Consider the following 17,197-nt stretch of genomic DNA (forward strand, 5'->3'; position numbering starts at 1 on the left):
TAAAGTTGGGAAAACATTAGCTTTATGTCAATACATGCGACAAGTTGATTCCACCTTGACCAACTCATAACCCCCACACAGAAGACAAATGAACAATTAGACACTTATATAGACCTGAAGAGAAACTGCAATAAAGTGAGTGATGTGGCATTTCTCTCCTCCTGCACTAAACAGCCCAAGGTGTGACTCACACTGCAATCAATACAAGGACCAGCCCTGGTCTGGCCTCACCAAGCCATGTGCTCTCTGTCCTACAGACAGATCCATGGAAAAAAGAAGAGATTAAGATGTGTACATAAAGAGATCAGGTAGTTACACAGGAAACAGCACTGTGAATGCACTCTACCTTTGTGTTATGTCTCATCTTAAATTCCTATATTTGATGTTTGTAGTGCGCACTAGCAAAGGCAAGAGCACAACTACATTCCACAATAAGATATAAGACAAGTTAAAATGTTTTAATTTGAGCCAAAAATCGCTTGATTAAAATGAAGTGGCATCGCCAAAAATCAGAAAATGCATCAAATCTAAGAGCTTTGTTACACCAGAAAGTTGCACAGTGTAATTAATTTACATGTCCTCACAAAGTGGGTGGTGCTGAAAACGTGGGGATGTTATGACCACTTGCATTGCTAGCTCAAAATGCTGTAGCTGTAGCTGGTGAGCAAACTGGTAACATGCCATCTAACTGGGAATATGCTGGCACTAGCCAGCCACTACTAGCCCACTAAGCTAGTTAACTTCTAGTTAACAAGCAAGCACTTTGGTAGTTAATCATGAAATAATGTAACTTTATTCAAAATAAGTATTTGTATCATTGACTCCTGCCTCATGAATGACTGCAAAACATGCCTCGACGTGCACTTAACACATTTACGAACATTTTTAAAAAAAAATAAGAGGACAAGAAAAATGTCCAAAACTACAAATCAGCTTAGAGCCGATATTCATTTATTGAAGATATATTGGTATGTTGTGCAACTTAGTCCATGTGACAACATTTATATTCATCAAACATTTAAGACTGGAATCTTGGGCCCGAAAGGGAGGCGACCGGGAGGCATCCTGATGCCGGAGCCAATCACCTTATCGGGCATCCCTTTCGAGGTTCTCTGGGCGTGTCCAACAGGTAAAACACCCCGGGGTAGACCCAGAACACACTGGAGAGACTATATATCTTGTCTGGCCTTTGAACATTTTGGTGACAGGAAGAGCTGCAAAATGTTGCTGGGGAGAGGAACGTCTGGAAAACCCTGCTGCCCCCAAGACCTGGTCCTAGATAAGCCGAAGAGAATGGATGGATGGATGGATGGATGGATGGATGGATGTGAAGTGTTTCGATAGCAAAAGGCAGGATGCTTTTGTTGCCATCTTGCGGAACTCTGCAACAGGTTGTGTTTTTCTAAATGCATTTTAAATTGGCAGTGAAAGCTGATGTGCTAATGTTGAATTAATTCAAGTAGATCACTGCACCCGATTTAATGTTGTTGCTCTGGGTCAAAATTAACGTTACACAGCTTGTTGGCATCTCTAAATCAATGCATCCATGACCGACCCACTGGCTATTCACACACACACACACACACACACACACACACACACACACACACACACACACACACAGTTAAATACAGGGTGATTATGCCATTTATTGGGTTGTTGTGTTGAATACATTTGGTGCTGTAACGTAGCTAAATGTAGCTCACTTGACTCCTGCCGTCGGCATTCAGCAAAGTAAACAAATGTTCCTTTCACTCACATGTTGGGTAGAATTCAGCAAAGCTGCTCTGCTTTCCATTCCAGGCTCTTTAGGCACCTTCACAACAACAACAGTTAATGGCTGTGGGACTTTTTCTGTTACCTTCAAAGCTGTATGACATGCGGTTGTGTCTCCATGGCTGCCTCTGCCATGTTGATGTGTTTTTATGCTACATTTTTAGGTCACACATGACTTTCGTGGACAAAAGCCGGTAGCGGATTATTCGCGATACCTTTTTTTCGAGATAAGTCTTTTGAAGAGAAATAAACTGAAACGGGTCAGATATGACTTGTCCGCTGTTCTTGGTACGGCAAAGTTTTAGCCCACATTTTCTTACACTCTCGCAAAAATGATGTGTTGAAGGATTTTTCATTAAGTGGAGAATAACTTTTCTGAAAAAAATAACTCAAACAAACAGCTTTGGCCCCAGGTGTGCATACAACTCCAAAGCCCTGTTCATTCACACAGCCACGCTTCTGTAAACGACCAAATGCTGTATGACGAGGTTACCCAGTCAATGCTGACGCAAACAATTAATGCCGACAACAAAAATGAACGTAAAAATGTTCTTTGCTGCACTTTTTGATGTTTTCATCTAGAAAATTCAGCATTAACTGCTGTGGAATGTGTAAGATAAGATAAGATAAAGTGCAACAAATTAATTTTAAAAAGCCACCAGATCCTCCTACCCTCGTTATTTCTCCTGTGACTTTAAATTTTTCCTGTCAGCATCAACGTCACAATTGTTCACAGAGCCCCCCTGGAACTCTTCAATCAAAACCTCTTGGATTGTTTCAAATAAACATTGGTGGTGACTCGCTTTGCTCTTCAAGAAAGATCAAACAGCTGCTCTTACTCACACCTGTTCTCCCAGGGTGACACTGCTCTGCATACTGCTCTGTGCAATAACTACTGAAAAGACATCTCACTCGCTCAGCCGCTGAGACACACAGTGTCATCAGTGAAGACAAACAATGTAACCCCGGCTTTATGCATGAGTGTGTCATGTGTGTGAGCATATGTGGGTGTTTGCATTTGTGGCAGGTGTGTGTGCATATTTGTGAGCAGAGAAACAGGGAAAAAGAACATAAAAAGCAATGTGGAAGAAGAGAGAGAGAGAGAGAGAGAGAGAGAGAGAGAGAGAGAGAGAGAGAGAGAGAGAGAGAGAGAGAGAGAGAGAGAGAGAGAGGGGGAGAGAGAGAGAGAGAGAGAGAGAGAGAGAGAGAGAGAGAGAGAGAGAGAGAGAGGTGTTTGCTTTCAAGGCATTAGCCACATTCGGTTGCAGCCACCTCCAGCTCTGTCTTTGTCTCAGCTCCCTCAAAGGAAGACGTGGAAGAAAGGCGCCCAAAACAGAGGCAGGAGAGAGGATACTGACTACGGTCACAGTTCACATAATTTTCTGAGACAAATACGTCCCACGGGGAGACAGCCTTAATAACTCCACTCGTGTTTTATTTTCCCTCGTAGCCTCCAGAATGCTGCGGGGAATTAATCAGGATAGTGTCTAGCTACCTGCCACCACGCTGGCCAGCTGCTGTGTCTGGGTGATGGGGTTGACACGGCGTGCCTTCACAATGGCTGAAGCTATTTTCCTGGCGTGTCTTTCTTCCCCATATGCAGTGAGGATGGACGCAAGCGCCTGTTGATCTAAGGTATCCACAACGTCAGCAGCACAGGGCATGTCGGGGTACCTACGCACAAAGAGAAGCCCAATTAAGCTGCTTGACGTCACGTCCTTGCTGACAGTGGTGAATTGTGACAACTCTGAGATAGAGCTGAAAACCTTTATGGCTGACAGTTATGAATGGAATGATTGTGAGGGAATGAAAAGAAAAATGCAGCTTGTGCAATAGCTTATAATGGGTTATCTTAGCTGGTAGCTTTGCACATTGTGTTGCCCTTGTGAAGGTATTCATATTTATTTATGAAAACATTCAAGAAACTTTAAATTGCAATACATATATACATACATATCTATTAATCCATCTATTTATCTATCAATCAATCAATCTGTTTTCACACACACACAATTAGAAGGACATGCATGTCTCCAACAGGGTTTTAGATTACACACTGTCCCACTTGCGTAGTGTTACACATCAGCCTTTGATAATATTGACTTATAACGCTGCCATAAGTCACATCATTTTGTTTTCTTTTCATGGGTGCAAAAAAAATTGTATTATTCAAATTCAATTGTGAAAGCACTTTTCATTTTTGTACAGACTTTTTGCCAATATTGTAAGTTCAACGGAAAGCTCGACTGATAATGGATTTTAAATTGCAAACACTTACAGCAATGAATTAGTTTTTAGTATTTGAGTTTTTATGATATATCAGCAGATACTCATTTACTTACATACACACTTAACAATTTTTGACGAGGGTCCATGAAATAGGAATTGTTACCAAAATAAGTACTGAACATGATTTGTGAAATGATGACACTGTGTTCAATGTATATATCTTTAGCATTTCTTTTTACTCGTGGGGAAATGTACTTAACAGGAAATGTGTAGAACATGCTTATATTGGCCGGCTGATTTATCAGTCCGTCTCTACCTTTAAGTTTATTTTAACGTTTAATGTTCACACACTACGACACAAACCCAATCATGCTTACAATTAACAAAAAACTAATTCTGCCTTTGCTACTAAGAAAGGACAGCTTTTCACTTCTTCAAATTGAACAAAGAAGTCGTTATTGGTAGCCCATTTTTGCTTCGCCTTTTTTATTAGCTGCACTTCAACATTACTGCTCCAATGAGCACTGAAGCAATTTCAAGGCACCAATAACTGTAATTATCCAGCACCTCCCAGCACTATTTATTCGGAAATGGAGTCAAGTGTTTTTTTTAATATACAGTTTTGTTAATGCAGCAGTGTTGTTGATCAAATTTAGATCCATCAGCCAGACACACCTACTGCATGTTGCAGAACTCTTACCTCTCTCCATCCATTCTCATGTCCAAGGGCCCGTCCTTACTGAGGGAGAAGCCTCTCTGCGCCTCATCCATCTGCATGGAGGAGCAGCCAGCATCCAACAGGACAGCATCAATGCTGCCTGGCTTAATGTTCATGTTGGCCAGCAGGGCTTCAAGCTCGCTGAATCGGCCAAGCAATGGTTTCACACGACCGCTGGAGAAAGGATTAGGGAACGTAATAGAGTTATTAGGCGTTTGTATAGCAATGCATATGGCTGCTGTTTAAATGGATTGGCAAAAAGGAAAATGCTATTTTATTTCAGTGACATCCAGCGTTTTCAAAAATATCGTAGTATTTCATTGTTATTCAGCTCATTGGCAAGGTGAAAGGCAAGGTACGAAACTAGTAATAAAAAGACAATAAGAGAAAAATACATTATTGTATTGTGTGTGTGTGAGTGAAAGATGATTGCCTTTCTGTTGATGTTTTTAGGTAATCAGTTTCAGTTGGATAATAGACATTTTAATATAATGAACTGGTGCTTCATAAACACACAGCAGAGAAAAAAACACCAACATTCAGCATCAAGTCAAGGTAATATTAAGCATTTTAAGCAGACGTGTTCATGGGAAGACCACATGAGATATTTGATTCAATGAAAACCCACAATAGCTCGAGTAACTTTGCAGTCAACCTTTTAAAACTGAATCAGGTGTTTCCTTGGAAGCCCACTAACAGACTTTGCTCGCCTATTCAGATCCTTCCTCGTCACCGACAGAGCAAGACACTGTGTACACAGTCACTTCCACATGCACGAGTGGTGAGATCCTCCAGCCACATTCATGCATTTTTCATATGACCTTTTAACATTGTGTGAACAAAGATGATGGCGGAGGAGAGCAACAGGAGCTATCATCTCTATACATTAGGAGCAAAGGGTCTTCTTCAACCTTCTGCACCCGTTGATTTTAGTGAAGTTATTACTCTTGAAGTAAAAGTGACCAAAAATATCTGATTGTCATTTCCAAATCGGTCATTTTGTACATCACAGAGCCAACAGCAAAAACTAAGCAGCTCAAGTTGACTACAGCCTCCTTAACTGGCACTCAGTACAACGTGAAATCAGTGTGAGGTTAACACGAATCGGCTTTAAAGGCTAAAGTAATATGTTTTAGACCTCAATTATGGGACCTAAACACAGGGAATTCCAGTTCTAGCTATGTCTTAGGAAATACTACCGCTGCTATTGGTGTCCTGTGTCATTCATTCACTCATTTAATGGCATGTAATTAAGTTTGCCTAATATTAAATAAGCCGTTTCCCCCCATGTCTAGCTATTCATAATGACAAATTTGTAAACTTCGCACAACTAAGTCATGGTTCTGTTTCCGTTCTATGGACTGTATTCATGATGGACAGGTTTAAATGAACGGTAGAGAGGGGTAACAATAGCAAAGTGAATGGAAAGTACGATAATATGCTCTCAATTTGCAGTGAGTGATGCAGGAATATAATCTAATTCCCATCTCTTATATATCAATAGTGCAATTCAGAATGCAATTTTTGTCTTCATTTGCAAAGTGCCATACCTTCTGCATTATTCACTATACACAAGCAACAAATGAATCTACAGTATGACCAACACAACATCTGATAGTCAACATATAAACTGCTCTTCGTGTAGGTCAGGCCTACGTGTTATGAGGAAATTACATCTTTATTTAGATATTGAACTGTCAAAAAATGGCTTTCAGAACCATCAATCAGAATATAATAATGTTTAACTTCAAGCCTTGTCAACATGTATTACAATTATCATGACACAATTCAAATAAAAAACAACAAAGCATTGCAGAACAATAGGCCTGGTGTGAACATTCATTTATGAAAACTAAATATGAACCGCACTGGCCTTATCAGTATTGTAACAGATCACACAAACTAAAGAGCACACCGACTATGGCTCTACCACTCTAATTGAAATATTTAGATAACTCAAAGCCTCGTTGTTAATCATTCCTGCATCTGCTTCCAGACCGTGGTCGAGAAGCACAGGGGAGACTTTGCTACGCTACTCCTACAACAATGTAACATGTAAACATGTGGGTTGCACTTAAACCCGCCCTTGGCCTTGGCCAACTTCACACAGTAGTGTGTTCAAAGCTTTGCGTGGCGAGACATTTTTAAAGTTGTTTTTTAATCATCTACACCTACTCTCATATGTCACATGGAGCGTAGGGCAGCGTCTGTGCAAGTGAAGCCCGGGGGGCAAAAGTGTTTTCACCCCTCTGGTTGGTTAGATGGTGAAAATTGATCCTTTCATAGCAGCTTTTGCCATTTAAAAATTACATTCTATGAAATCGTGATCGATTAATCGTTCAGCCCTAGGGTGTAGCACTTCCCCAAGATCAATTTGAGAGGTTCTCTTACGCTCAAAATAACAGTTCACCCCCTGTCAGGGTAACAGTCGCTATTAGATAGAGCGGCTTCATAGCTGTTAGCCTTTGTTAGTGTGACTCCATCTATTTCTTGAAAACACACACTTAAGTTGCTACCACTGGTGTTCTCTGAAGTCCATCTCAGGAGGATGTCCCCTGTCTGTGCAATCAATGCAATTTTGAATGTGCTTTGTCATCAATTATTTTGCTAATATTTGTCAAACGCTGAAGATGACTCTCCGCTCTCTACTCTGCAGGAGCTCCTGCAGACCGTATGTCCAAAGGTATGTCTCAAACAAAGTTATATATCTCCAATACAGAAACGACGGGAGTGTTTGTCCATCACAAACACAAGATTCAATCCAAGAGTATGAATCTAAAATGCAGAAAAGAGAGAAGCGATATCTCAATTGAACCTCAATGATACTACCGGTAATATTGCCGTGTATATATATTGCGACGTCTTCGGGCAGTAGAAGCCACACGTCTTGCAAAATGTTCTCGTTGACTTTACCTATTGCTGGAAGAACTGTATTGATACCAGTAAGCAGCATCGGTATAAATACAGGTATCGATAAAATACAGGTATCGACAACCTTCCCTTTTGAAAAACATTTTAGTATTTTTGATATTTGCCCCTTTTATGTGGACAACAATGACTCCGCCTTTCTCATGATTAACGAGGGGCATGCAAGGAAAGAACACAAATTGGCAGGTCCTCTATTTCAAAACCCACTGAAGACAAAATGGCAAGGGAGCATCTCACCCACGCTGCAAGGGCCTTCCTTTGCTTTTCTGTTGTTATTCACCATCCTGCCCCGTGATTGATTTGTTGAAAAATCTATAGTAAAGGCTTTGTTGTTCTCTCCCATCAACTGCGCGAGCCTTTTCCTTTACTTCCTCCTCACTAACACTCTACCTATTTTTTTGGTGACAGATTACAAACTTTTTATTTCATTAGTTTTCAAAAAACTTTTTGGGTTCTTTTCTTTTCAAGCATTTTTACTGGAGGTCAAGCTGTGTGGTGCGGATGATTATCTTGTTACCTCGAGGCTAGTTGCTAACATACAGCAACAACAGTTTTTTTGTTTTTGGAAAACAGCTCCGTCCCACTGCTTGAAATGATGAGACAGAACAGAGTTGTAAATGAAAACAAAAGAAATGCAACTTTAAAGAAACTGTAAAGGGACTTTACGGTGGGGGCAAAAAAAGGTTAACGTGAAAATCATGTGATTCTTACCCTCTACATTTCTGAATTGGTTTACAAATGTCTAAAATCTGTGTTTGTGTGTTAATTACTGTAAGTTGACGGATTCTGAATCAAATCATGTCATTTCTTCGATGAGAAAAATATGAACAGTGATGATTTACTTAAATCTGAAAGATTACACATATTGAAGAGCAGTACGTTTAGTCAGTTCAAGTCAATTTCCAAATATCAATAAATTGTTGGTTTCACAGATGCTGGAATCAAGCGGGTCATTTGACCACATTTAACGCGGATAGAGGGTGCTCGCTTGAAATACAACACCTGTAGTCAAGCAACTGCTTGCAGAAGGTCTTGTCTTGGTCGAGCCAGGCCTCTTCCTCAACAACACGCAACGAAGAGACATGAACGGCCAAAAGAGAAAACTGGACCAACACCATATCTTCCACGCAAAATAGGAAACAGAAAAGGCAAACCTATGTGTTAAATGTGCCTGGAAACAAAATTAGCCCCGAAGGATTTCAACTTGAGTTGTCACTACAACATTACGCACAAACTCAAATATGTAGACCAGAGCTGCCAGGGAAAGCTGCTTGAGAGGGGGACCTATCAATTGCGTACCCTTCTTACAATAACTTTATAAGACAAAAAAATAAAAAACACAACTAGGTCTATAACAGGTACAACACCATGGCACAATTTGTGACACAAAAACAATTTGTAAAACTAATAATTGTACATTTACAAATTTACACTGCCAAAAGGCTGCGAGCAAGCAGCATAACTGCGTCTTCAGAACTTGTGTCCAAGAGAAGAGCTGTGTCTGGAAGTTTTTTTGGTTTGAAAAAATACGACATAGCCACCATTGTTGCCGTCGCCTCAGCACAAAATGTGATGGAATACAGAGAGTGTGACTATGGTCATCGGATTCGAGGCCATAAAACAGCAAAGCCAAAGTGTCAAACATCGCTTCAAGAGGCATTTGCCCAAGGCACTGCACATGGTCCCGCTACAGGCAGTCGAGAAAGACGGGTACAGAGCAACGAATAAAACACTGGATTCAAGGTATGTTTTGCCGGGGCAAAAATACTTCAGCCAAACTGCTATCCCAACATAATACCAGCTACATCGACGTACAGTCGCCCACTGACCTGTTGTCAGTTTATAGTGTTCATACAACTATCTGAAAAGATTTTGGTTTTAAGAGAACGTTAGCTTCAAGATCTTTTTTTTTATTCATGCAGTTTGCACAATAAGAACGTTTACATTCTGCACTGTTTCATGCATTCTGGTATCTTCATGTATTGTATAATTCTTGGGGGCCAAGAAAACCCTATAGTAATTTAAGCCTTCAGTTTATACATGATGTCATTAAAATGTTTTTCATATTCCTGACCACAGAATAAGCCACCATAAACCTACATAAAGGCCCAGTCAGGCAACAAATAGAAAACATATTACTGTGATATACCACGAAACCGCTAGAATCGTACCTTTGCGAACTAAAGTCAGACCTCTTTCAAGCAAAGGGAATTCCATTTTGGAGGCGACTACCCGCGTCCCGCTTTCCACTCCAGGGATTTAGCAATCTCAATGGCCAGCATGTTTGGCAGCACTTACACCTGCGAGAGCAGCTTCCTCAACAATGAAGCACATAAAAGCAAAAGAGGGAAACCAGCTGACAGCCTTCCAGCTCATGCAGATTGGATGCACAAATATTGACATTCAGTCTATTGCACAGCAGCAGAAGAGGCCAGAAGTATCTCATTGAGACAGAACTTTATACTGATCCACCTGTGGGTGAGGGTCAATGGCTTTTGAGATAAATGCATGCTTCTTTGAAACATGTCATGGAATTGGAGGGGAGAATAGAAATGCCCTACAAGCATGAATATTAGTTGTTGCACTGAGTGTTGGCGTTAACTTTTGTACCATCAGGAAAATAGAAATATTAGTATAGTAAACTTTGATTACTAATATATATTTTGATCTTTTCATTCAATTAGTATAGCTATAATCTTCTAATTGAGTGATACAGTATCCTACAGGTGGAAGTGCATGTTCTCAATCTGGCCCTCCGGTAGGTTTTCTATGTTTCTGTGGCCCCCTCTCTATCATCAAAGCCCTTCCCTGACCTACAGTGGATCTGCATGAATGGCCAGGGGGAGAGAAGAGTGACTGTTGTGTTGGGGAATAGAAATATTGAGAGCTGGTCTGTGTAGAGTACCTTCTCTGTGTAACTGCAGACACATTTTTGCGGTGCTTTTGTGCGCAGCGCCGACCAGCATACTGGCAAAAGAGGGTTGAGGGGAGCAACTTAGGCAAGAGCTTCAGACTGAGTGGGACCGCACAGCTTTATCTGAAGGCAGCTATGGGAGGAGTTTATGTGTTATGTGTCCAAGTGTTAAACTACTCTACGTTATGAAGCAGTGTTCTCAACCCTGCCCAGTTTATATGCATGAATGGGAAAAGGTGAAAATAAGTGAGCTGATCCAACTCAGCATTCTAATACAAAAAGTCTTTCTATTACATTTCTGTAAATCCTTTCAAATACAATTATGAATACTTTAAAAAAACAAAACAATTTGAAGGCCATATATATATATATATATATATATATATATATATATATATATATATATATATATATATACACACACACACACACACACACACACACAGACTATATAACATAAATTATCGTAATCGCTAGCTTTTATACAATACTGAAAGCTATATCATACTAATCAAAGGCTTGTAATCATGGCATGTCACGTAATCGTGGCAATTACAATTCTGTAGTCTATGTGTCCACCCACATGCAGGTGATGAACATTACCTTCCACTAGACACTGCGACTTCTTCACCAACACGTTTTTGTAAGCCACTGAAGGATATAAAAATATGCAAAACAGTTATATAACATTTCTAAATTATTAACTTCTTTATGTGGCTTAGACACAGTGTTGGAGATATAAATGCCTTACGTAAGGTCTTATATTATTAAAGAGGACAAGTTTCAGTGGTGTATGTGCTGAGGTCCAAGTGTGGGCTCATAATTGCTTAAGTTATCTGAGCTATTTTTAGTTGTAGCACCCCACAACATTGACATCATGCACGTTTTTGTTATTCTGGCATCCCACAGGATCAACCTATCACTGAATATGATCTTCCTGAAACTCACACAGAGACAGTCCAAAGCTTCCGAGATTGAATCATGGGATATGTGAAATGCCAGTGACAAAGATTAAGAGCCAGAGCTGATGATACTAGTGTTAGTCGATGGTGGATCCAATGACCAAAAATAAAATGTCAGTAAATAACCATTTACTCTGTAGCGTCCTTTTTTAGTGAAGAAACCATCGGTAAAACTAAACGTTACAAGTTTAAATAAAGTCAAACTGACATTTGAATTCTCCGCATACTTATTTTTTTTTACTTTTCAATGTTTTGGTTTACAACCAACTACTGGAAAAAACGAAAAATTTCAACTTGCAGGGGCACATCTTTGCATCAGGCTGCATTGCCCCATGCAAATTTGAGTCTAATTTTGTCTTTACGTACATTCCACTTACAATTGCACCTGGCCATCCACTTAACAGACACTATAAGGTTTAAAAGCTACAAAATTACAGGGAGGCATACGCCAGAAAGAAATCAATAATCCATTCCAATCCGAAATATTGATCTGATATATTACATTATAATATCTACACTAAAGAGGATTTTCTTTTACCAAACAAGTTTTAAATTGTATCTAAACAAATTGGAAAAGTATAGTAGAATAGGGTATAATGTATCTTTATTCTCAAACTTTAATTTCCAAGGTCAATAAAAAAAAAACATCAAGCTCAATTAAGACATTGTTTACTTTGCATAAAGCATTTGGCTACACTTTAGAATGTCCTCCCTTCACTAAATATGCCCTTGCATTAACTTGGTCGTGTCCATCTGGAAGGAGAGCACATTCACAGGTGAATTCACAAAGAATAGGTTGTGGCCGCTGATACTGTAAAACCGCGCGTCATTTGCAACCGCTATCTGCCTAATGGTCCAATTCAAAAATGACATCGCACTTATTATATTACAGCGCGAACGCATCCATACAGTTTTGCAGCCGAGTGCAATTTTTTCACTTTTCTGCATCTGATTGCAATTATCCATGTGGAAAAGTATAAATGTTCCCTCTGTGCAAAGATCACAGTAGGCCGAACAATGGCAGAGAGAAAAATAAACCGCAGTCACACAACGTGACTCCGGTCATGCGATGCATTCAGTGAGCGCCGAGGCAGAGAGCCACTTAAAAGATGGCCGAGTAGTACTTGCTGTCTTGTTACATACTTTTTAAGCAGAAAGCACAGCTGTACCTCGTCCATTGTGAGCTGTCAAAGCAACAGGTATCAATAGAAACTGAGCGTTGTGTTTATAAAAATGAATATTCTAACTTAATTTTTGGCTAATTTGAACAGCCCTAATACACTCACCAGCTCTCTGAAGACTAATAATTTCAGTTTACTGCATGTGGCTATTATGGCGGATCTTTAAGAATTGTACTGTTTTTGCAATGAGGCTCATTTAAATGAAAAGTGCCAATTTTGCACCAAATTAATGCATATTACCATACTTAAATATGGGCAAATAGCACAGGAACACTGAGAAGCTATTTGCTTGGCAGTGCATTTAGGGGTGCATTTCATCCTTTGTGGGTGCTTTGAGAATAACAAGGTTGCTTTTAGTTCTATTTTTGCAGGTTTGGCGCCACAAAAGCTGCGCAACCCTTTTGTGAATTCGCCCTTCAGTTTGGACCTCAGGAACCTTCACAGCAGACTCTGTTTGACTGCATTCTTGTTCAACACGATGCTGCCTCTTCACAAATCAAGCCTGAAATATTCCCTTGTGTTGACCCGCTCAGTTCCTTTACCTGCAAAAAGCCAAAGACAAGATGCTGATTGATTGTTTTCAGCAGGGGAGCAGTGATGGAAATATCTACAGTCCACAGAAGAAGAAAGGCAGAAAGAGTCAACAAACACAAGACAAACATACACAAATCATGTTTTGTTCAAAATTTCAATTTGTGCTACTTCAGCTGACCTAATGCATGTTATAAAAATTGTGAATTTTGTGATTTATTGGCTGTTCTCTTGTTGGTGGCCTTGCCATCGTCTCCTTGAAATGTCACCAATAAAAGTTCAATGCTTCCGTTCTGTTTGTCCACTTCACCAGCCACGACAGCGTTGCTGCGGCACTTTACGCCCCTGGGCCGATTAACCGTGGGGTCTGGTGTGATCCCATCGCAAGATGGTCTCTAGTTTCATCGTCTTTATTTCTTGGTTCAAAGGCTTTTTTTCTGAACAGTTAGAAAATGTTGCATCACAGATCAGGACAGTTTACAGATGTGGAAATCTACACTTCCCTGGATGTTGTCTATGCTGTGTGATTGATCGTATATATATAGAGAATGGCCGACTTGAGTTTTGTACTGAATAGTGCAAAGACTACGACATTTTCTTTCTATGGTGAAGAAAAAGAAGCAAATCTTTCTTGGAACATGCCCATCTTTGAATTCTACCTTCATTTTGATGTCAACTACACAAGCTGTAAAGATTTGTGACTGCATCTTGAACACTTGTGATGCTGTCACGGTGAAAAAATCTGTCCACAGACAGACAGACAGGAAAATAACCAACTGGCAAAGTTCTTCAACCGCCTCTGTGGTAGTTCTTGATACAGTAGGTGTCTCCAGGACCACATTTTGCCATGATGACTCAACCATAGACTCACACGGTGAAAACAATACCAGCCCCGCTGTCTAACAATTAAGCCACATGAATTTCTCGTTTTGTGTGTTTTTTTCACCTTCTTTTATTCAGGTGGGAGAGCGATGCTCTCTTATCCAGGAAGACCCCGATCACTTCAACACAGATTCCGCAATACTGCCATAAAGAAGATGCGCCATCACGCCGGCTTTAGCTTTTTCACACTGAACCAAACTACGGCTGCATAACGCTGCTCCGTCGTGTGATTTTTAGATAGCATGCCGGCATTATGGGAGCAAAAGAGACGTGAGGAGTAAAACAACAGCGTCAGCGTCTGGTGTGTGTGCGCGTGTGTGTAGTCCCGCCGTCGTTTACATTATTTACAAGGCCCTTTTTAAATGGTCGACCAGTCAGAATTTAGAGGGCTGGATTAAGGCCATGTTCACACCGTTGGCCCTGCGTGACAAAACACAGCACTCTAAATCATTTGAACGGAGTCAGTATGCAGCGGGGGTGCAGAGGGGTCTGGCAAAACAACGCTGGGTCATCCGGCATAAAAGTTCAACCAGTCTGAAATGTTGCTGCAATGCAACGTCATCCAGCATGGCACTCACCGGTACCTCGAACTAAATACCCCCAACAACGCAGCCCCCTGCTGCGCTGTTTTCTGTCTGAATCTCAACTAAAAATGGCGATGTCATCTTCTTACATAGCTAACTACATCCATGAAAAATAGCGATAAAGAATGGCAACACGTGTGGATGAGATGAGCAGTTCAAGCTAATGGAGTCGCAGAAATAACTTTTGAATTGGCAGATTTCTTCAATCGACAACGTTAACTGCTCCTAGCCTCTGCTACCGCAGTCGGTGATAGCATTACTCACAGCACATGCAATTTGTTATAGGATAGGAAAATAAAACATTTTTAAAAAAGAAGACAGAGAACATTTTCAGATTCTACTATCCTGATGTGGCATGGCACTTAAATAAAAATCAACAATGTGCATACAAACAGTTAATACCACATCTCATCAGTCTGTTTGTGAGCCCATATGCACACATGTAAATACAATGTTTGCCTTACCGGGCTTTTCAATAATGCTTGGTGCCTTTTCAGATTCATAACATTTATTGTGGGCACAACTCCTGCGTAGCTTCAAGCGCAGGGAAGTCATAGCAACAACAGGAATGGTAAAAAGCAGAGAATAGCGAGGCTCAACATGCACAAGACAAATCCCATTAAAGACATCAGGGAACGGAGGGTTACTGTCATAAACTAATGCTTTTAAATAAACGTTAGGAGGTGAAATTATTCTTTTTGTACTGTACAACTGGGTTCAGATTCACACCGACAGTCAACAGTTTGCAGTGAGGTTTTACTTTCCTCAAGAAATGGGAGTACAGAGGCGAGAGAAAATCCTCTAACCCTGTTGTGTGGATGCACTGCGTAGGCTGCCAGGGTCTTTTACTCAGGCTTCCAGTAATATTGGTTAATTGCTGGATTTCTCTAGCTTCTCTCAACTTGCATCACGAGTAGGCGTGGAAGAGTTTACAGCAGGGGTATATTGCTGCTGACAGAATACAATGTTCTCTCTCTCTCTCTCTCTCTTAATTGTCATTCCCTGCTCACAGGCACATTTCTCTGGCAGATTCCCTTGAGAGAGGTTTCCCCAGAATCTACGTAAAAGGATTCCTTCCCACGCCATGGTCTTAGGAACATCTCATTTTCATCCTCCCGCGCCTTGCTCATGCTCACACACACTCCCTCTCACCCTGGCATTGTGTCCTCGTGTCTCCCTGTTCTCTCACTCTCGTGTTTTCATTTTCTTTTTCTCTCTCTCTCTCTCTCTCCACTTTTTAACTTCTCTGGGCTTCTCTCTACTTCCCGCCCCCCCCCCTTTCCTCATATCTTATAGATCCTCCGTGGGAGGCAGCATCTCCTTCACACTGCAGGCGTGGGCTCTTACTCTGACAAATGACATGCCGGGCCCACCAGCTTTGCGTGGGGGGAGAAAAGCTTTAAGTTAAGAAGGAGGAAGGGATGTGATTGGTTGGTGAAACTCATGGGCTGTATCTTGGCCAGCAGTATTTGATCGGGCTCAGAATATGCAAGAAGTGAGAAACACAGGAAGAACTGCAATACTACATCACACCTACTGTACGTTTTAAGAAATAATGACCACAACACTGCTCAAAATGGTCAAGCTGTCAGCAGCAACAATAAAAAATGATGGTAAATGTATTTAGTATAAACATTTGTCAAGACGGCTTATAACATAAACATTTTCTTGTGTTTTGGTCTAGTTAATCTTTTATTATAAATCACTTACGAGTGTTCCTTGGCTAACTGCTGGGCCAGAGCAATGGCTGTAGGATCTCGGTCTAAGGCCAGGACTGTGACTTCATGAACCATATTCAGTATTTCTTTGGTATGACCGCCACCTCCAAATGTCATGTCCAGGACCACCTACATGTGAGAAAGCAAGAAAACAACACATTCTTCTCACACTAGGACTCCATATACACAATTAATCATGATCTTATCTTCACAATGTTAGTTTGCAAGTGTTTAGTTCACAGTGGTGCACTGACAAGTGTTATTTTGTTATTGTATTTGTCTTATCTCAGTATTTAAATGTTAACTTCGGTATTTCTAAACCTGGACCCTATTATCCCATGATTTTTGTGTCCAACTGACTAATAAGGACAAAAAATGTCTTTTTTTTTGAGCGAGAGCTGCAATGGTACACAGGCAAGCTTGCATCGTCACTTACATCAACTAAAACTGCTTTTTTTTTGCAACAGACATACTCCTATTGGTGTTATAAATGTCTCGCTCAAGAAGAAGTCTCAATCTTAAATCTGGCAAGGTGGTGTTTTGCTGGAAGTCAGCAGTGAAAACGTGAGAGACAGCCAGGCAGAGTTTTTTGTGTTGGTGTACGGAAAGCCTAGCTTAGCTTTATCAAACAGATTTCCAATGTCATGGCTGAATATTTAGATGATTTCGACAATGTGGATGAGGTTTTTAAATGTATAGCCCTATTTATTTTAGCCAGAGTATACGGATAAAGAGCTCCTACAAAATTGAAGAGTGGACGAAGAGATGGAGAGA

At 40.6% G+C, this 17,197-nt stretch overlaps 1 protein-coding gene across 1 annotated transcript in view; it reads right to left on the minus strand.

Annotated features, from left to right (window-relative positions):
- mettl15 (methyltransferase 15, mitochondrial 12S rRNA N4-cytidine) overlaps positions 1-17,197 on the minus strand; it is a 44,884-nt gene that overhangs the window by 4,445 nt on the left and 23,242 nt on the right. Inside the window, exons 3-5 of the mRNA XM_031846138.1 lie at positions 16,416-16,552; positions 4,706-4,897; positions 3,272-3,450 (exon numbers count right to left, since the gene is read on the minus strand). Of these exons, the coding sequence (XP_031701998.1) occupies positions 3,272-3,450; positions 4,706-4,897; positions 16,416-16,552 (508 nt within the window). The remainder of the gene's footprint in view (positions 1-3,271; positions 3,451-4,705; positions 4,898-16,415; positions 16,553-17,197) is intronic.

Source organism: Anarrhichthys ocellatus, unplaced genomic scaffold (assembly GCF_004355925.1).
Source record: "Anarrhichthys ocellatus isolate YVR2014 unplaced genomic scaffold, GSC_Weel_1.0 scaffold6, whole genome shotgun sequence".
Taxonomy (NCBI): Eukaryota; Metazoa; Chordata; class Actinopteri; order Perciformes; family Anarhichadidae; genus Anarrhichthys; species Anarrhichthys ocellatus.